This window comes from Perissodus microlepis, chromosome 7, assembly GCF_051167445.1.
Source record: "Perissodus microlepis isolate ML-2025 ecotype Zambia chromosome 7, ASM5116744v1, whole genome shotgun sequence".
In the NCBI taxonomy this organism is placed as follows: Eukaryota; Metazoa; Chordata; class Actinopteri; order Cichliformes; family Cichlidae; genus Perissodus; species Perissodus microlepis.
Window position 1 is genome coordinate 17,882,500 of NC_140467.1, and position 20,969 is coordinate 17,903,468.

General features: G+C 39.1%; 2 protein-coding genes and 1 long non-coding RNA gene across 4 annotated transcripts in view; 1 reads left to right on the top strand and 2 right to left on the bottom strand.

The window, feature by feature from the left end:
- Positions 1 to 9,290, bottom strand: part of parvb (parvin, beta) — a 17,832-nt gene extending 8,542 nt beyond the window's left edge. Inside the window, exons 1-4 of one of the 2 annotated variants that reach the window (XM_084933920.1) lie at positions 8,954 to 9,290; positions 2,796 to 2,885; positions 2,083 to 2,153; positions 1,844 to 1,946 (exon numbers count right to left, since the gene is read on the bottom strand). In XM_084933920.1, coding sequence (XP_084790046.1) covers positions 1,844 to 1,946; positions 2,083 to 2,153; positions 2,796 to 2,885; positions 8,954 to 9,068 — 379 coding nt within the window. In that variant the 5' untranslated portion in view covers positions 9,069 to 9,290. Of the gene's footprint in view, positions 1 to 1,843; positions 1,947 to 2,082; positions 2,154 to 2,795; positions 2,886 to 4,437; positions 4,773 to 8,953 lie in introns of those variants that run through there. The other variant, XM_084933921.1, reaches the window with a different exon arrangement.
- A 720-nt stretch (positions 9,291 to 10,010) lies between these two features.
- hdac10 (histone deacetylase 10) lies at positions 10,011 to 17,139 on the bottom strand. Its single transcript, XM_084933918.1, has 20 exons — positions 16,807 to 17,139; positions 15,509 to 15,643; positions 15,319 to 15,415; positions 15,138 to 15,235; positions 14,795 to 14,899; positions 14,632 to 14,700; positions 14,420 to 14,546; positions 14,121 to 14,186; positions 13,974 to 14,033; positions 13,794 to 13,883; positions 13,591 to 13,697; positions 13,443 to 13,510; positions 12,981 to 13,224; positions 12,800 to 12,890; positions 12,593 to 12,678; positions 11,995 to 12,051; positions 11,784 to 11,865; positions 11,308 to 11,496; positions 10,792 to 10,951; positions 10,011 to 10,692 (listed from the first exon to the last, which is right to left on the bottom strand). Exons 1-20 carry the CDS (start codon positions 16,863 to 16,865, stop codon positions 10,661 to 10,663), a joined length of 2,022 nt encoding a protein of 673 aa, XP_084790044.1. The 5' UTR covers positions 16,866 to 17,139; the 3' UTR covers positions 10,011 to 10,660.
- Positions 17,140 to 17,311: 172 nt separating this feature from the next.
- Positions 17,312 to 19,090, top strand: LOC146382921 (uncharacterized). The gene is made up of 2 exons (XR_014800698.1): positions 17,312 to 17,742; positions 18,390 to 19,090. It is a non-coding gene; the product is annotated as an uncharacterized LOC146382921 (long non-coding RNA).
- Positions 19,091 to 20,969: the final 1,879 nt, after the last annotated feature.

A 20,969-nucleotide genomic window follows, 5' to 3' on the forward strand; every position in this document is an offset into this window, starting at 1 on the left:
TATACCCCAGAAGAAGCGTATAGTATAGCTTTTATTTTGGAAAGAGATATTTCTCTGTAACAAACTCTCTTTTCCAAAGATGAGTGATTTCTTGATCAGATAGATTTTTTTTATTACTTTGTTGTTTCAGCAACATTAAATTTAAAAACTGTACTTTTGAGTTAAAATATATATTTATAATTTTAATAAATGACAAATTAAAAAGGCATAAACATTTTTTGTATCGAAAAAAATATCGAACCGTGACACCAAAGTATTGAACCGAACCGTGAATTTTGTGTATCGTTGCACCCCTAATATATAGATAGATAGATAGATATTGTAACTGTTATACAATTAGTTGAAATGCTGATTTGTTAGTGTTTGACAGTTTTATACTGTAATGACAGAATCCAGTCACAAGGGGGATCCAAATACCTTACTAGACACTGCAGCACAATGAAGAAGACACATTTCAGGCAACAAAGGAATGTTAATGTTGTTAACACAGTATATTAAACATGTATTTTTCTATAGTGTAAATCTAGAGATGTTAATGTTTATAAAGTGTTCACAAAAATGTTTTCACAAGCAGAATCCTGAATTGAATTTCTAATACTTCTCAACACATAATAACAACATAAAAATAATCAGACCTCATCTTATCTTAAAGACCACAGGGTATCATTTCACCCCAATAGAAGACTTTGCTCATAGCCTGCAGGCGTACTTGTAGTTCCTAGAGTATTTAAGTGTAGAATAGGAGGCAGAGCCTTCAGCCGTCAGGCCCCTCTTTTGTGGAACCAGCTCCTAGTTTAGATACAGGAGACAGACACCCTTTCTACTTTTAAGATTAGGCTTTAAAACTTTCCTTTTTGATAAAGCTTATAGTTAGGTCTGAATCAGGTGACGATGAATGCTCCCTTAGTTACACTGAATTAGGCCACGGTTGCTGGGGACTTCCCATGATGCACTGAATGTTTCTTCCTCACTCATCTTTTTTCCCCTCTCTCACCCATTATATCTTTACACACTAGTTACTACACTTTAATCATCAGTTGTTAGTAATCTGTCTTCCACAGTGTGTCTTTGTCCTGTCTTCCTCCCCTCACCTCCAACCAGTGGCAGGAGATGGCTGCCCCTCCTGAGCCTGTTTCTGGCAGAGCTGTCTTCCTCTTAAAAGGGAGTTTTTCTTTGCCATTGTCGCCAAAATGCTTGCTCATAGCGGGCTATTGGGGTTTCCTTTGTTTTTCTCTGTATTATTGTAGTCTTTACATTGCAATAAAAAGCACCTTAAGGCAACTGTTGTTGTGAGTTGGCGCTGTATAAATTAAATTAAATTGAACTGAACTGAACAACATTCATGCTCAATGCTCAACCAGGATAATATAACTTTAGTGGGTATTAATTCAGCTTTTTTTTTTTTTTTTATTCAATTCAGTTTTATTTATATAGCGCTAAATCACATTAGCAGTTGCCCCAAATTTATACTGTCACTATTAGAAGATAACACTGCAGTACTACTTCAATAAAGTACAGCTCAGTAAGAAATCATCATGCAATAGGAAACTCTTGAATATAACCAATGTTTGGTTTATTGAAAATGCATAGTTTAACTAAAGCAACAGATTGCAACAACCAGCCAATTACACCATCCATCATTGTGATATATTTTGTTTGTGTTAGTGCAGCTTGTTCTAGCATTAATGTTGTGCTGTTGTAAGTTTCATGTTAGATGAAAGTTTATGATTAAACGTTGCATCTTCAATACACTCAGTGCTGACAGAGCGCATTTATTTCATATTTTCTAAGACTGCAAATATTGTAAATCATGATCAGTGATTTTGAGAGGAATCACTCTCACCAAATAACTTCTGGAGTACTTGTCCATCATAACAGTCCTCCTCTAGGTCCTTGACTATGATCCTCTCTTCCTCCAACTCACTGTTGATCCAGTCGATCAGGACCTGGATGCACATCAGAATACAATCGAACTTTGAACACTTCCTGTACCCTTGTTCTTCTCGCATGATTTTGTCATTGTTCTGATTGCACTGAATCAATGCAGAGATGCTTATGCACAGAAGGTTAAACCAAATCTACCTTTAAGAGATCTTTAAATTTAGGATTTTCCCTTGATGTTGGGTCCAACATGATCCTCTCAGCATTTTCCTCTGTGGAAAATAAAATAATTGTTTATACTAGCATATATAATTTTTCTTCTTTCCAACTTTAAATGTTTTAACAGCTTTTCAATTGTAGGCAAGTACAAACTTCAAGCCACAAAAATTGAATATACAGTGTTCACCCTCACACTCCTGTCAACAGTGATTCACAGTGAAGACAAAGGCGTTTCCACTCCACCCACTTTCATTTCCTGCTGCTTCACTGTCAAACTCCCCATTAGTCAACATGTGTCAACATATTCATATTATGGTTTGTAACCCCAGTAACCTCTGACACCCAGCAGCAAAAACAAAATGCACTGAAGTAAGATTAAGTCAGAAATGAACACAAATGGAGTGGCTGTAGCTCAGGTGGCAGAGCAGATCAGCCACTAACCAGAAGGTTGGTGGTTCGATCCCGCTGCTCCAGTCTGCATGCCAAATATCCTTGGGCAAGATACTAACCCCATGTTGCTCTCCGATGCATCCATTGGAGTATGAATGTTAGATACTTAGCACTTAAGCTTAGAAGTGCTTGTGTGAATGGATGTGCTATATAATGCTATATAAGAACCAGTCCATTTACCAAATAAAGGTTACGTCATATATTATATTATTAGCGGTGATTGCATGTGGTTATTATGTACATACCCAGCAGTGTATCTTCTGGATGGATGTCTGTGCCTGAGGGAAGCAAGGGGGCATTGATGGCATTCTTTCCCTCCTCATGGAGATCACTCACTTATTGAAAAAGAACAACACACAAAAAACTGTAAAACCTGTAAAACGTTCTGGCAAACAGACAGTACAGAAGGTAGACCGACAGACAATGAGACGTGCAAAGACTCTGGGAGAGAAAGAAAAGGAGGAGCGAATGAGAGAGCAGAAAGCAAAGACTTGTCAGGGTTACCGGTAAGTAGTAACCCAGTAATCCTGGATCACCACAAAAATTCATGGGGAAAGCGTGGTGCCAGTTTGGTCTCTATTTGCTGGGCGTGCTCCGCCCCTCTAATGATCTGTTCATTCGTCTAGGCAATAGTTTCACTTCCACACAGTTTTGACTTACCACTTTTAAACATTAGATTTTTTTTGACAGTTTGAGATTTGATGAAAGAACAATATATGAATTTACAGACAGACTATTCCTTCAATCTTATCCTCGCCATTTCGTAAGAAGCTTTGAAAGAATTGCGCGCACAGGACGTTTTCTTGGTTTCAAATATTGAAATTGATTTGACTTGGAGCTGGTGGCACAGGTGTCACACATCTGTAACTTTCTCATTTTTACTCTTTGTACTTTTATTCATTAGGAAAAAGCTAGAACCCCTACTTTACATCTTAATTTTAGAGTAAGCTGTTGCGTTTTTTTTTTTTTTTTTTTTTTTTTAAATTGGGTTGGGGAAAATTGATCACTCCAGCTAATTAAAACAAGCAGGGACTCCAACACTTATAAATAACACACACTTTGAGTCTAGCTTTTAATAAAATCAATTTCTTCTAAGATTCTTTCACTCCCGGCTACTGTGATTCTCCAGGGATTTAAAGGCTTTTTAGCCCTAATGGCCACATTGCTTTTTATCTTCCTGCAATTTCACTTTCTAAACCCCGCAAAAGGCAGGACCACAATCAGTGGTCTCAAATCTGTCACCTCACCGACTCACTGTTTATAAAGCAGCTCAGGATGGCTGAGGAAAACATGAGAACAGAAAAAAACCTGTCTGCCCTTTAAGGTTTTCATATTAAAAGCATTGAACAAATTTCTCAAATTGAGAATAAAATTAAACAAAATGTGCAGCAGCGTGCTACAATCTGAACAAAATGACAACTTCAAAGCATGAGTGAAGGGAGGATAAACACAATTAGCCCAGGAGGGAGGGTCCTTGCAGCTTTATTATCTGATTCAGCCTTCTCATAAGAGCCGATAACTGGATAAAAGGCTGAATCTCTCTGCAGATCAGCAGTTTGCTTTGTAATTACAGAACTGCTTTGCTGCATTTTATCATAATTGTGCTACTTCCTCCTTTCGTGTCCATCTGGCTCCATTGCTGCTGCTTTTGGGTACAGCTTTGGTGCTTTACAGTCACACCAAAAAAAGAAAATCTCTGTTTAAAATGGTCAGATTATTAAAGATAACTCAATTACTGCAGCAGATCTATACAGAAAAGTAAAAATACTTGTAACAACCGAAACAGCACGCTGCTGCATTTAAACCAACACTGCACTAAGGTAACAGGTTCTGGTTCCCCTTTTCCACATCCAACTTCCCTAAACTCCAGCATGAAATTCACATTACCTTGTTGCTTCCTCTTGGTCCCACACAGGAGGCCCGCCATGTCCTCACAACAAATCAAGAAATCAACAGATTTGGTCCGAATGGCAGTGAGGGAAGGTAGAAAAATCAGGAGTGTATGTGTGCGCAGCGTTTGTGTATATAAGTGTGTGTTTGTGTGTGTGTGTGTGAATTGCAGTCGGTGCAGCTGAGCGTCAGGGGCGTCATCACGTGTATTTCTGTCACAACCCTCCACCCCACCTATGCGGTCCAGTTACAGGAGAGGCTGAACGTAATGTCCGTCTGTGTGTGTGTGCGTGTGCGTGTGGGACAGAAAAAAAGACACCACAGTGGACCTAAACCCACCACATCATCCCGACACACTGGCTGCCACTGGGATATTAAACCGTGGACAAAGACAAAAGATGACCGATGAGGTATTACAATCACTAATTTACTGTAACCTGCAACCTGTATTATAACTGCAGCATAGTGTTTAAACACTTTAAAAGAGCATTTTCTAAAATGTTTTATGTCTACTGGTCAGTAACTAAAGGTTACTAGTTACAGTCTAATCTTTTCACAACAACATAAGGACTAGTACACTGGTTTCAGGGCTCCATTCTCAGGCTCATTCGGAGCCTGTTGTAATGTAGGAGATTATCAATCAGGCAGTGACTGTCTGTTAACAGTACACTAATTCAATACAAACAAAGCCTGCAGTCAAGAACATTTATCTTACGCCAGCTTCACTGGACGTATTCGAGAAAAAAATCTGCTATACTGCAAACCGCCATGCAAACAGGGAACAGTGATCACTCAAATCAGCAGAAGCACATGGTCAAATTTCTTTTGCTTTAAATTAAAAGAAAACAAAAAGCTGTTATATGGATAACCAGCCTGCATCAAAAATAACAGCGTAAAGCAGACTGAAATTGACTTGTGTGGCTCCACAACTCCCTGAGGGGGGTTGGAGTTCTACTGACTCACAGGGGAAAGATATAAATAATGCGGCAGTATGGAGAGGACAGACTGGGCCTTAAATATAGCTCTGGTTATTTACAACAGCACAGACACCAGTGAGTAACAGCAGCAAGGAGATCACACTGAGCTCGCTTCAGTGGGTTCTTTCTATGGATATTAAGGATGACAATTTCAACTATTTAGCTCAATAAACTACACGTTTTATTTACTTGTATTTACTCTGTCTACACTTGCATATACCTCTTCTTGCTCCTCCTGAGCTGTTCTATTAATTTTCTCTCCTGCTATAAGGATGTTAGCGTGTTCTTTTTCTAATTAAAGAAAAGGTCAAAAGGTAAAAGGAAGTCCAAAGCTATTTAATCCAGGATAATTTTTCAGGAACAACATATTAGCAGAAGCATACATCTGCCAACTCTTAGTGAATGTAGCAAATGAGACAATATTAACGAGCCACTTTTATAGAAGAAAATGACATTTTCAGCACTCTCCAATGAGTACTGTAGTGCTTGAATTACTTTAACAATCCCCATGTTGGTACTAGCTGTGCACTGTTGAACGACATTTTGCAAAAGCTCCTATTAAGAAACTTATAAATACAATTTTTTTTTTTTTTTTTTTTTTTTTTGCTGTATCTTTCAAGTCTTTATGCAACAGGATCTACAGGAACGAGTCACCCTGATCAAGTACTTGCACAACTGCTTGAAACATAAAATACATTTTGTGGAAGCTAAACTTTTAAATAGCAAATATAATGATATTTCTAAAAGCAAATCAACATTATGCTAAATATATTCTGTGTTTAGCAGTTTTATATAAGCTGCACTTTAAAAATATATAAATATACATTATAAAAAATGTGCTTATAAAAAATTAAAAAAAGAGGAAATAAAGAAAATTGAAACACATTGGTAAGAAACACTGATCACTTACTGTTGTCAGCATCCATCCTACAACAACAAGGATGTGACACAGTCTTCTCATTCCCTATTCACTTAACTATCATTGTTACAACATGCCTTATGCCTTGTCAGTGAAAAGCAGACTTCCTGTCAGCTTATCAAGGAAAAAAGACACACTTGTTCCGTGTGAGACCAGCTCCAGAAATGCAGGAACATGAGCCAATATTAACTATCCACATACAACACCCTGGGATTGATTCTTCAAGTCTCTAAACTCTTTTGAAGGGAAGGACTTCGATTATTCCAAAATAACATTCCCTAAATTGGTGCTTTGGTGATGGTGGTGCAAAGCATAGTATTTAGCTCTTAAATACATCACATCCACAGTGACCTGTTTGAGGTTAAGGATAGGTTGAGGCTTACAATGCAATTTTTACCTGATTGGGATAACTCAAATGGAAATCTTTAAAACCATGAACTGTAAAACTAAAACGCACGGAGCTTACTGCAAATAAAATGTAGTGCACTTCCCTAAAAACACAGTCATTTAGCATGTTGCTACAAATATAAATGTATTTATATGTGTGCCAATGAGTTCAATGGTACACATATAAATACACATTTTCATGCAGCTAAATCTGATCCTGGAACAGACCACTCCCATCAAAATTAAAAAAACAACAACAACGACAACAACAACTTTATATTGTGTTATAGAAGCACCATCTCTCTCTCTGTTTTTTCCCCCAATTTTTTTTATTTACAGTACACGTTGCATTACATCGCCTTAAGCAACATCTTTTAATTGAGTAAGAGGAAGCGGTGCTGAGGAGTGCAAACTCCCATCGCTAATTATTTATCAGAAGTGAAGCATTTTTCCAGCAACAACTAGTCTGCTGGGCGTTTTCTTTAAGGGAGATAAAGCGTCACACCCGCAAGTAACAGAAGCCCCAGTTACACGCTGCGCTCCATTAGCAACACAAACTTCACATGCCTTTCTTTTGTTATACTGATATTCCCTTCAAACGTCACTATGACTGTCTCCATTGTACAGAACTGCGTTTTATGTGAGCTTTAATACCCACTGACCACACAGGGGCACTGCGCTCTCACAAGCTGCAAGAACCGCAGGCACTGGTTCTGTGGCTTTATTGGATTGGCTGTCCACATCTGAAATAGTCATCACATGTAGCAATGAGAGCTGCGTGTTGGTGAAATTAATGTGAAGGTTCTGGAGCTTTTATAAGTTAACTGTCACATTGCTTTGCAGCTTTCTCTTTACTCTTTACCAATCTCCTATGGATGCTAAAAATCAGGAATGGCACAGCTCTACAACCATGAAATCTGAGCAGTATGACTCTGAAAACCAAAAACAAAGTAATATATAAATTACTTGTGAGAAATGCTTGCTTGGTTGTGCAAGTTATACTGATGGACAGCAAATCTAGCTCAGTGAAGCAGAATATGCTGAAGCTTTAACCTCAAGTTCAAACAGCAGGACTATTACTGTAATTCACAGGACTCCACCTCTCAGTTATCATCTAATTAACTCCCTCAGTAGTCATCAGCACATTTCTTTTTTCTTTTTTAACCTCCTTAAAACTTACCGTTTTATTTGTTGTGAAAAGTAAGCAATGAAATACAGTACATTGAGACTGTAACTAATAGTTACTCCACTATTAGGACGGGCGTTATAAAGAAAGATGCAGAAAGTGTCTAACCAAACATAAAAAAATGCAAACGTGTTCCATCTAAAATCGCATGAATCTGATTTAAGACAACAGATCTACATAGGTTTTGGACATTTTTGCTTAATCAAATGTCTTGACAAGTAATAAATAAGACAATTTACTGAAGATCTAACGCGTAATCTATTTTCTGTGAATTATTATTTTGTGAACTATTTTCCGTGTATTTACAGTGACACCATGTGCTCCATTTTATGCATATTTAAGCAAATTAAAGTGGTTTGAGGGTCTTAAATACCCTTTTAAATGGGACTCCTAACCCATTAAAATGCCTCCGTGTGCCTTCTGGCGACCGCCCTTGAGTGGAGATTACAAACACATGGCTGGAGAGCACACATAGAAAGCACAAACACTGTAATGCACACACAGGCGTTAAATTTCACAGCTGCCTCAGGGACTGTTGTGGGAGAGCACAAAACAGTTGATAATTGTGACTAGTCCTGCTAGAATAGCAATGATACTCATGTTTATTTTCATAAACCTGGATTCCGGTCTAGTGTGCGATCTATTTATATGTACTTGCCTCATGTGCCAAACCCGTGGACTTGCTGCGAAGCTTTGTGTCACTCTTCATCACAAATAAATTGGGTTTCCTTGACTCGTGTATACGTCTTTAACTGTATCTGAACTACAATAACACAGTTTAAACTTAAAATCAGTGAATTTATCAACTGGCTACAATAAACAAGGGGAACAAGAAGCACGAGTCGGGTTAAAGCAACACTAAACACCTCTTGTTAGAAGTCATGCGAACAGTCAGTGAATCAGCTGCCAGTGATGCCCACAGGAGAATATTTCCATAGCGCAGACTGCAGCACCATGGACAGAAACACGAGCAGGAAAAAGAAAAATGGGGATCTTCCATCATGTAAAACAAAAATAAGAAAAACAAAACTTCGAATGGCCCACCTTCTTTGGACTTTTTCTTCCGGACCAGGGTTCCTCCTAATTTCCCGAGAAAGGACTCGTCCTTTTTCATTTTTGCGGTCTGAGGGTTCGTAGACACGGTCGGAGCCCCGGACATGTTTGTGTGTCTCTGTGTACCTAAGCTCCCTCTCTCTCCCTCTCACAGTGCTCCGTTAATAAGGCTCACTCCTCCCTGTGCTGCGTTCAGGCACAGGAAAACGGTCCAATCACAGTGACAATAGACAGGCAAACAACAGCAGGAGCGGCGGTTGGTGGGCATCTACACAAACCACTGATTCACGTGTGAGTAAAACCTTCATTGCTTCGCCGGTTCTCCAACAGCGCCACCCGCAGGTCGGATTGGGAAGCAACGTGTGCGTCACCCATTTCTATCTCACATGATGAGAGGCTCAAAAGTCTTCTGGTGTGAGTCTCACAAGAAACATGGCTTACAAAGAATTGTGGTGATCTCTGAATTCAAAGATATGCAGAGATCATTTCAGAACATCACCTAAAACATCACCTTCCACAGCTGTTACAACAGGAAAAAAGGAACGGGGAGACACATAAGCATAAAATAAATATAAAAAGTTAGATTCTAGATTTATGCTTGTAAAATGTGGTGAAAAATTACATTAAAATACAATATATAAGATCTGCCTTTCTATGATCAATGCCAAACCTTTGAACTGTATAGTTAGTGTGATTTATCTATCAGCTTACCCATCTATTTGTATTCTTATCTAACTCTGGATCATGAGGAGGCTGACATCTTTCCCAGCTATAACCCAGCAATAGAGGGCTACACCCTGGACCTGTCACCAGTGGACTGCAGGGCCAACACATATAGGCCAGCAGAAAAGAGGTCTCCTTACTTGAAACTGTTAAATGTGCCCTCAAAGGTTGAGAGTGAACATGCAAGCCTACTCAAACAGCTTCCCTGGTGGTCAACAACACCTCTGCGAGGAAAGATAGCAATACAATGCCGATGTTCAAACCACTGATACCTTGGGGCAAAAAAGTACAAAAACAAAAAAACAAAGCAACTATTTGGCAGCCATTATTTTCTTTTACAAATGTAACATTTATTACAGAGAATATCAAAGTTGCTTATGAAAACTTCATGTTAAATTACATGACGTGTGCTATACAAGACACAAGATTTCAATTTACAGCAGAAATCAGTCAACTATTCAATCATGTGAATGGCACAAAAAAAAAAAAAAAGAAAGTATAACTATTTTGATCAGTGATTGCTTAAATAATGTTTATATTGCTGTAAAATTCATTAGCTTGTAGCTCTTCGCACTTGGCTAGGTCTCCTGTGAAACTGATTTTGATCCAAGTGGAACTTCCTGTTAAAAGAAATGAAAATTCAAAAAATCTAAATGTAACCAGCAGAAAACTGTTGTGACAAAAGAGATAAATGTCAGCTGGAGATCTGTAAACGTCATCATCTTTGTTTAGTCAACAAGGCTGATAACGCTCATACGCTGATGCCACAGTACAGGTTAATCCAGCTTACCAAATAACTTAAACACTGTTTAAGTCATTGAATAGATTTTTTTTATGAGACGGCAAAAGCTTGCGTTGATTGTGATATTGCTTGAATGAATATTATAACACATGCATAATTTCTAAGCAGCAGGACAACTGCTGTCATAATTTACCAAAAATAAAGTATCAAAAAGTCCATGACACCCTCCATCCTCAGTGTTCATCACTTCTTTGAGTTTGTGGTGCTGTTTTTAGAAGACAGAAAGTCCCGTTAATACAGTAGAAGTTATTCTAAGATCTGTGGATATTTATGTTGATTTCAAATGTGATGCTGCTGCACTCACCTGTGGTCTGAAGGAATTTCCAGTCTGCCTGCAGCCTGTGTCTCAGCCTCTCTATGGCCTCCATGTCTTCTGTTAGCGGGGCTTGAAGTTGCTTCAGCGAGGCGGCTGGGTTACCGAGGAGGGAGGATGCTGTGAGTCCGATAAGCGCCTTCTCCTCCTCCTGAAATTAAAAAGTAAATGAATTAATACTGAACACTAAGTATGCAAACATGCTGCCAACTCCTCTTAAAATGCTTCTTAAGGTTTCACAATATAGCAAAATTAGAGGACATCTAATGTCTTCTTCTTTCAGCTGCTCCCTTTAGGGGTTGTCAGAGTAGATCGTCTGCCTCCATATCACCCTATCCCTAGCATCCTCTTTTGTCACACCAACACTTTGTATATCCTCCACTACCTTCATCAAAGACTCCTTCACTACATCCATCCAACCATATATCTCCAGAGCTCCTGCCTGGCAGCTCTACATTGTTGAAGACATCTAGTGTGCCTCTATGAAATCTTCCCCAGCACTCTTACCTGCAGTACCACCAGTGTATGTCCAAGTGCAAAGCTCTGCAGTAGGCCAATTAGTTGTTGCCACAAACTGTCACTGACTCCACTATCTGGCATTCGAACCAACACAACAAGACTGGGGTCATATTCATACCCAAGGGGCAGGAGGATGCCAAACACAGCCTGTGTGAACCCTGATGTGTCACTGCAGCCCTGTGGGTGAACAAACAAATGCATTTAAACACATTTAAAAAACAAAAGCAAAAAAAAAAAAAACTACTCAAATTGTCTATGCAGAAAAATACATCTCAGTCGCCTTTAAGAGCTGTATCATAAAGGTTTCTGTCCAGAAATCCTTAGCAACTGTGTAATAATTCGGAAACTCTGAATATTTAATGATGCAGTTTTAAAGAAAAGGGAGCTCTAATGCTGACTAGCGAGATGTGTGAGTGTATATTTCTGGCAAATATTAAATGTGATTACAAAGTAAGCAGCAGTACCTTCTTCAGACACACACGAATGTAATATTTGCAGCTCTGTTCCTCAGTCTGTGCACTGCCCACCTGCACCACAAGTGTTTCCCTGAAAACAGAAAGATTTTTTCAGCATGCTGTCCTCGCGTTATGGACAAATAGTGTGTTTTATTGTATCAATTGTGCCTTATAGTTTGGTTTTACTAAGACTAAAACAGAGAGCATAAATGATACTCGCCTGTCTTCTGTAATATGGCTTGGGACATTCCAGTCACCCACACAGACGACCAAAACGCTGCATATATAAAGACAAGTTTTAACAAAGCAGATTGCAATCTTGCTAATAAAACTTCAATATACAAGCGCACTCCAGCGGTATATTTAGTAGGCTATATTTATCATGTTAACTTGCACCTCTGTAGTTGTGGCATAGTTGTGCTTTGCAAATATCTTCACTTCCAAGTGATATTTTTTACTAATTTTGCAGTTACGTCCTAAAATCTGTCTGTATAAATAAAATGACTTCACTTGTTCACAACACGAGAAAGATAATGATATTTTATTTAGATTATTTAACCAAAAAGTACATAAAAATATTAGTTCCAAATAACTCCCACAGACCAAAGACATGCATGGAGTTAGGTTAAGTGGTGATTCTAAATTTGCTGTAGGTGCAAATCTGAGCTACAATAGTTTAGACTGCATTTCCTTTGCAAAGTGACCAAGCATATTCTGTGTGTGTTTCCTGTAGGAATAGTTCTAATCATTTTTAATCACTAGCTGACATTTAAAAAAAGCAGAAGGTGTAAGATTTGATTAAGTCGAGGTTGTTATACCGGTTGCTGAGAACAGTTGTAACGTGCTGGACAATGCTTGTCATCGCCTTGGTGACATCAGGGACCAGTGCAAGGCCACTGCAGATCTGAGAGCCGGGAATTAAAATTATATCGTGTAGGCAGCTCAGCAAAGCACAAACTGTATTTACAAGACATGATATCATAATAGCACTCACATAAAAGAAACAAACAACATTGTGGCTTTACCTCATTCTTCTCCATTTTCTCTGTCAGGGCTATAAGACTGGAGAGGGTTATAAAAGCAGTACTGTCATCTGCGTCTCTGAGGAAACTCTCTCTTGTTTTAGAGAAAAAAAAAAAGATTTCAAACCCAGTTACGGTGAAAACCATGAACTGAAATGAGCCACAACAAACCACTTATCCATACCTTAACTTGCTGGCTAAGAGTGGGTCAAGATCCTCTGAGAAGCTGAAGCGTTCGCATCCCTCCGGGCAAGCCACGTCATCAGGGAGCACTAAAGCAGCACATACTGGAGGAGTGACACGTTTTGGAGGCTCAGGCCACACCTTTTCCTCTGCGTCCTTTGCTTCTTCTCCTCCCTTCTCTGTCGTTTCTTCTCCTTCTCCTAATTTAATCCGTTTGGTGCTGATGGTGGAGGCGGGCAGATCCGCTGAAGAAGGGAGTAACTGTTTTGAGACCGTGTCTTTTATAGTGATGAAAAGTTCAAACAGAAGTAAACGTGAAATACAGCTAGCAAACCCTCAGCTAAGTGATGCTACATCACTCAGTTTGACTGAGGATGGAAACAAGTTAGAAAGAAATGAGGTTATCAGACTCCTGCAGCCTCAGGTCCCCTAACGGCTCTGCTAAAGGCTCTGTTATGGTTACCTGCATGTTTGAGGCACGACCAGTAGGCCTTATGAGCTGATCGGACACACTGAAGAGATTCAAGTGCACTGAAAAAGAAGAATTAAATTGCTGCAGTTATAAAACACACAAACTTGGAGACACAAATTTGACTGATTGTGATGCACACCTTATACAGGGACTTTTGAGGCTTGCAGGTCTCGGCACAGGATCTCCAAGCAATGTCTGGACTGTCTGACACACAGATTGGACGAGGGAAGTCAAGTTGTATCCCCCCTGGAAAACACAAAAACACAAGTTCCCAGACAACAGAACATTAACAGGCTGTTTTCTTGTTTCCATATTTTAGCCATATAGGCTGGGCGGCCTGACCTCCAGCACAGCACACAGTTTTCCTCCTGCTAGGTTCATCAGCAGGTGAGTCAGATGGGCAAAGACATCTGGAGTGGCACACATCTCACCCTAAAAATAAGTATAACAGTAAGCGAGTGGATGCAGAGGTTTATAGTGCATGCATGTAATTAGACAATGACATTAATAAATATGTCATACCTCTGGGTCACCGATGGCTGAGTCAAATCCCGCACACACCAAGACTAAGTCTGGGCAAAACTATCAAAAACAGTTGTATGCTTAAACCAAACATTTTATAGATCACCTGCCTTTAGGTAGGAAAATTTAATTTTTGGAATGGCTCACCTCATATGCAACTGGCAGAAGAACGTGACAGAAGACTGACAGATAGTCACCATTTTCCATGCCCACCTGAAATATCATGATGAGGTCTTTTCAGTAAAAGAATAAAACACACATACAGCTTGTACACACACAATCAGGAAAGCAAATAGCATGCATGTACACACTACCACAAACATAACCTCACTGGTGGAGGTAAAAACTGTGGCATTATGTGACACCGTAGACAAATTTGAACTAGGCTTAAGATAAAGCAAGAAAAAAACCCCATAATGAAACCATAAGTGTGCAGTATTTCTGACCTTGTTCCATGGTACATTTATATTGAATCCTGCCCCTTTCTCTTTGCCAACAATGTCGTAGTCAGAATCTCTCAGATGAGGCCAGAATTTCTGATGCTCATAGCGGTGCCAAGAGAAGTAGAGCACGCTGTGAAAAGGAAAACAACAAACACAGTGAGCAGAATTTGAAACGCAAGCAGACAACATCTGCTTCTCCTTTATCAAAGACTCACCTGGGATCATCCTCAAAGCAATACTGCACCCCCTGACCGTGATGTATATCCCAGTCAACTATCAACACCCTGAAGACAAAATCTGAGGTAAATACATACAGCTGTGGATTTGTGGATCGTTAATGGTTGCCAGAATAAGCATAAATACTAAAAGTCACATTACCTTTGGACTCCATATTTCTGCTTAGCATATTGAGCCGCTATAGCCACATTGTTGAACACACAGAAACCATTAGCAGCACTGCGCATACTGTGGTGTCCTGGTGGTCTATTAATAATAAAAAAGAAGCAGTTATGTAAAAAAGAAGATTTTTACACTTGTTGTTGCCCACTTTGCCCATTAACTACTAAAAAGTTAGTTACTAACAAACTAGTAAAAATATGAATTTAAATGTAAAGACTTGATATTTACATTCCTATTAACTCATCAATAATGGACAAAACAAAGGCACTAATACTAAAACAAGCCATGAGTGCATATCAGAACTGCTGTATCTCAGCCTCACCTGACTAAAGCCATGCCATTCCTCACCTTCCCTGTCATAACACTGTCTACCAGCTGCAGCGCAGCACCAGCAGCAAGCTTGGCACAGTGGTAGATGTTCTAGGACGGTAAATGACATACAGAAGAGGATGTCAGATACAGATTTTCTGTTCCTTTGCTCAGCTGTTAAGCGGGAGACTTACTGGGTGGAAGTAGACATCACCGTACTGACGAGTGAACTCCATAAGGTCCTCCAGACTCATGTAAGGAGTCTTCTTCACCGCCTCCAGGTATTCCTCACTGTTGAGAGGAGCAAAGTAAACACAGCTCAGTGAACTGAAATAAATATCTAAACTATATCATACCTTCATGACAAGAGTTAGATAAGATGACCTGTGAGCCAGAAGAATTTCTGCATCCGTGGCCTCACGGACAGGTACGGAGACGCAGCGATCAGCCAGGCCAGTCCTGACCAAAGTCTCATGACTCACAGTCAGACGCTCAGGCACCTCAATCTTACAAGTTGGACTGCAGGAAAACATTACACACCTTAATGAATATTTGTTAATTAGAAAATAAACCATCCATTTTACTATTCTATTTCTTTCAGCTCTTATATAAAAACATAAGAAATATATAAAAGACACAGTGAGACATGCCAAATGACCTCTGTAGAAGTTAGATATGGAAAACAGCAATTTGCTAAATATGACTTTGTAAAGGAGATAACCAAAGCAACAGACTGTGCAGGAGAGAGGTGAAGAAGAGAGTGCACACAGGTGGAGAGGGTGCAGATGAATGTCAGGGGTGATTTGTGGCAAAAGAATTGCAGCAAGAGTGAAAGGGAAGGTTTACAAGATGGTAGTGAGACCTGCCTTTGATGATGACAGAGCTGAAGATGTTAATTCAGATGTTCATAGAAGGAGGACATGTAAAGGGTTGGTATATCAGAGGAGGTTGCTAGGATAGGGTGAAATTGAGGGAGATGTGGCGACCCCTAAAGAGAGCAGCCAAAAACAAAGAGAATAAACCCAGCAACACAGCACGGTTCAGACAAAGACTTATTTCAGCAGTAGAACTGCAAATAGACAAAAGCTGGCGGTCAAAGCTCGTTGTCTTTCCAAAATAAAAGCATGAGTCTTAAACTTTAGAGTATTTTCGGCACATTTTGGCATCTAAGAGTCACAAACATAATACATATCACAATTGCATTTACTCATTTTTTAACTGCGAAAGTTAAACCATATGTAGACCTCAATCAGTCCAAAAGAAAACAAAAACTATTTCGCAACGTTTTTAAACAGGTGGTGTAGCAGCTATAGCGGGCCGGGTGGGTGTAACACTGAAATCCCTGACCTGACTAAACGTGACCGAGCAAAGTGCAACCGTAATAACCAAACCGAGTGTCTTCTCTAACTAACCGTGCCAGCAACAAGGAACAACTTAGGTTCCCATGACTTCTGACAGATCACACATTTTAGCCAGTGTCCAGTAATGGGAGAAAACTAATAACTTATTTGATGAAGTTACCCGTTCAGTGAAATTACAATATGAAATATTTACTCCTTGATATACTTTAGACATGCTAAGCTACACCCAAATGAGGTTGGACATTTGCAGAAAAGACATTTGAAGACTTTTCTTATTAGTCACGTTATATTTATAAACGTAAACATGGATTTACTACTCACTCAACCCAGAGCAGTTTGTACTTGGTCATCTCGTCATCATAAATCAGCGCTGTTCCCATCTTCGTTATTCCTCGGGTAAGAATAGGTAAGTAACTGCGACCCTCACTATGAGAGTACCGACGTTTCTGCAGACAGTTTCCAAAAGGACACGAAGTAAGTTTAAAATGAACCGCTGACTAATTAATTTTGATCCAGCATTGGCAGATTTTTATCGAAATGTGCAACATATAAACGAATACCAGTATAATACCAAAATTCAGTGACTGTACAAAACAGTTTACAGTTATTCATCGACTCATATGATCTTCTTTTATGTTGGTTTTCACACAGTTCACTAGCGCAGCAGCGCCACCTGCTGGACGGGGTTCGATACTCGTCGTTCATTACCTGTCCCACTGATGCCCAAAGTGACAGAATCATCGGATAGTACCAGTGCTGGGGTATCTTACGGTGGCCCCTAGAGACTAAGCACGTACAAACTCCAAAACACTTGCAAACTCCAAAACACTTGCAAACTCCAAAACACTTGCAAAATCCAAAACACATGCAAACCCCAAAACACATGCAAACCCCAAAACACATGCAAATTCCAAAACACAACGGAAGTGCTCCAGGACGCTAGGGGCAGTGTTGAGCTTTTGTTACCTAGTAACTACACAAGCCAGGAAGTACCAATGACCGGATTTGGGCTGTATCTCAATTCAGGGTCTGCAGCCTTAAAGGCCGCATTTTAATGCCGATTACGTCACAGCGACACGACGAAGGCTGTCCCAATTCGAAGGCTGCTCGAAATGCGGCCCTCAAATGCGTCCTTAATTTCCCTGAATTTTAAGGATGGGCCCAACATATCCCAGATTTCATAGCCCGGCGGTGGTGTGGATAATTTTGCCGAAAAAAACGGCGGAAGCGGAGCCGCCGAAGAGTAAACTTTCAGAAGTAAGTATTGAATATTATGTCACTTATTTATGCGCAAATGTTTTTATAATGAAGAACATTAAAACATTACTGTTGGCCACATGTCGGGAAAGTTATGTGACATTAGCGATGTTTGTACTAACTTGGTTTTAAAGCCTTTACTTCAAAATATACGCCGTTCAATAGTTGACTTTAATCTTACAGAGAATGTGATGATTTTATGGATAATTAAAGTCAGTCATATATCCACAAACACAACAAGCTGAAAGTCAGTGATGCTGCTCGGTTTGCAGTCCTGAATATCACGGCACAAGCAGGATTCACTGCACTGTTAATGTTATATTGCTGCCTCTGTTCGGTGGTGTCGAGCCAAACGGACTTTAACGTGTGTTTGAACGAGCTGACGGTTCACTCGTTAAGCTGAAAGAAAGATGCTTTAATCACAGGAGTCACACATGTGTCCACTGTACCATCTGGGAACTCTTTTTGTTTCGTAATAACACAAACTAAATCCTCCTTCTTTTGTGCTGTTTTGTAGCAGTGTGTACACCTGAGACTGTCACCTGTCTGTCTGTCCTTCCCTCTCTCTCTCTGTTTCTTTCTCTCTGATTGTGTAATAAAAGTATGAACATTCATTTATAAGTTACACTTGTGTTTGAATCCTGCAGCTTATCACACATTTGATTCCATGTGTGACAACTGCAAGTGTCCAGAGTGAGGACAGACTGAGGGACCCACTGCTGCACATCATCTGTGAGGCTTTGCACCCCTGATGATCGACCAGGACAAACTCAGCAGTGTGTGAGGAAGAGGAGGAGGAAGAGCCAGCAGCAGCTGACAGATGGAGAGAATAGACAGACTGTTCCCTGTTTGTGAAGGACTGCTAGAAAAGTTTAGAATCACTAATTGTCTGTCCTGAATCAGTCTTATTAGGTAATGTTCAAATAATTTTATCCTCCCAGTGTTTTCAGTGTGGGAGAAAGTACTCAGGGCCTTCAGGTTACACACTATGAAAGGCAGCAACAAGTTTAACATTCAGAAACCTAAAGTATGTATCAGCAGCAGAATGGAGCTAAAAATAAATGTTTGTTTCAGTTCTATGAAGCTTTGAGTATTTTGGATTAGTAGCACTGCTGTGTTTGTTGCATCATATTGCTGTAATTGTTTATATGCTTTATATATTCTGAGGTAAGTTGATCTATAGTGTTACATCATATTTTATAAGGATGTTATGTGTTTGTATACTTTCTGCCCAGTTTGACCCATTTAGCAGAAGTCAGCCTGTTTAAGGCTCTGATATCTATTCTGTATGACTTAAAGCAGTTATGACATGGTCTGATTTTCTCACCCAATAAAGGAATATTCAATATATCAGTCTACTCTTCATTTTATCAGAAACAGTTATCACAGCTTGTACATTTTCTTTTTATAAATATATGTAAGCAATGAGCCAAATTTAGTAATGCCAACATACTGAAGGAACAACATTTGTCTCTTATATATGATACACCTATATATACACTGTCAAAGACACTTGTCTTTGAGTGAAGATTTAAGGTGATAAGACATATAAATAACTGCAACTTGAATCTGTACTGAGGCTCAGTATTTGACACAGAGTTCATGTTCACTGCTGTAATAGCTAATAATGATTAATATAATAACTATAATATTGGCCATATTATATTTACATTACCAAAGTGATATGACTTTAGTCTCATGAACAACATTAGCTAATTGTTATTTACTAACTAATCTTAAATGACTGTTCAGTACAGAAATGAAGCCCAAAAATCATGTTTTACTGTCCTGTGGTCTCAGCCTCAGATACTTATCAAATCACACAAAGCTCTTGTAGAAACAAACAAACAAATTAACAAAATATGTTCTCCTTCATTTCTGTCAAACAAAGTTGTATGACACTTTCCAGCGGTTAGTATCATGGTTGCTAGGCAACCTGGGAAGCCAGACGGAGACTAGACCGTCCCATACAGACAAACTTGCCATTTATTTTGCAAATCGAGCTCAACACTGCCCCTAGCGTCCTGGAGCACTTCCGTTGTGTTTTGGATTTTGCATGTGTTTTGGATTTTGCAAGTGTTTTGGAGTTTGCAAGTGTTTTGGATTTTGCAAGTGTTTTGGATTTTGCATGTGTTTTGGATTTTGCAAGTGTTTTGGAGTTTGCAAGTGTTTTGGATTTTGCATGTGTTTTGGATTTTGCAAGTGTTTTGGAGTTTGCAAGTGTTTTGGATTTTGCAAGTGTTTTGGAGTTTGCAAGTGTTTTGGATTTTGCAAGTGTTTTGGAATTTGCAAGTGTTTTGGATTTTGCAAGTGTTTTGGATTTTGCAAGTGTTTTGGAGTTTGCAAGTGTTTTGAAATTTGCATGTGTTTTGGAATTTGCATGTGTTTTGGAGTTTGCAAGTGTTTTGGATTTTGCAAGTGTTTTGGATTTTGCAAGTGTTTTGGAGTTTGCAAGTGTTTTGGATTTTGCAAGTGTTTTGGATTTTGCAAGTGTTTTGGAGTTTGCAAGTGTTTTGGAGTTTGCAAGTGTTTTGGATTTTGCAAGTGTTTTGGATTTTGCAAGTGTTTTGGATTTTGCAAGTGTTTTGGAGTTTGCAAGTGTTTTGGATTTTGCAAGTGTTTTGGATTTTGCAAGTGTTTTGGAGTTTGCAAGTGTTTTGGATTTTGCAAGTGTTTTGGATTTTGCAAGTGTTTTGGAGTTTGCAAGTGTTTTGGATTTTGCAAGTGTTTTGGAATTTGCATGTGTTTTGGAGTTTGCAAGTGTTTTGGAGTTTGCAAGTGTTTTGGATTTTGCAAGTGTTTTGGATTTTGCAAGTGTTTTGGATTTTGCAAGCGTTTTGGAGTTTGCAAGTGTTTTGGAATTTGCATGTGTTTTGGAGTTTGAAAGTGTTTTGGATTTTGCAAGTGTTTTGGAGTTTGCAAGTGTTTTGGAGTTTGCGTGTGTTTTGTCTCTAGGGGCCACCGTAGTATCTTGGGTCATTTACAAGAAATTAATTAAATTTGAACTAAAGTCAGATTCTTAATTTCTTAGTTTGGGCATGGTTGATTAGTCTGATTTGGATACAAACCACAAAGGCAGAACTTTATCCTTAACTTTAACTCATTGTTAAACATACAATATATGAAAAAATAAATACAAATTAACAATATTATTAGTACTGTATCCTGTATATCCTTTGACCTATATTATCTTTTTACTATTGAAGATCTACCTCACTGCACTTACA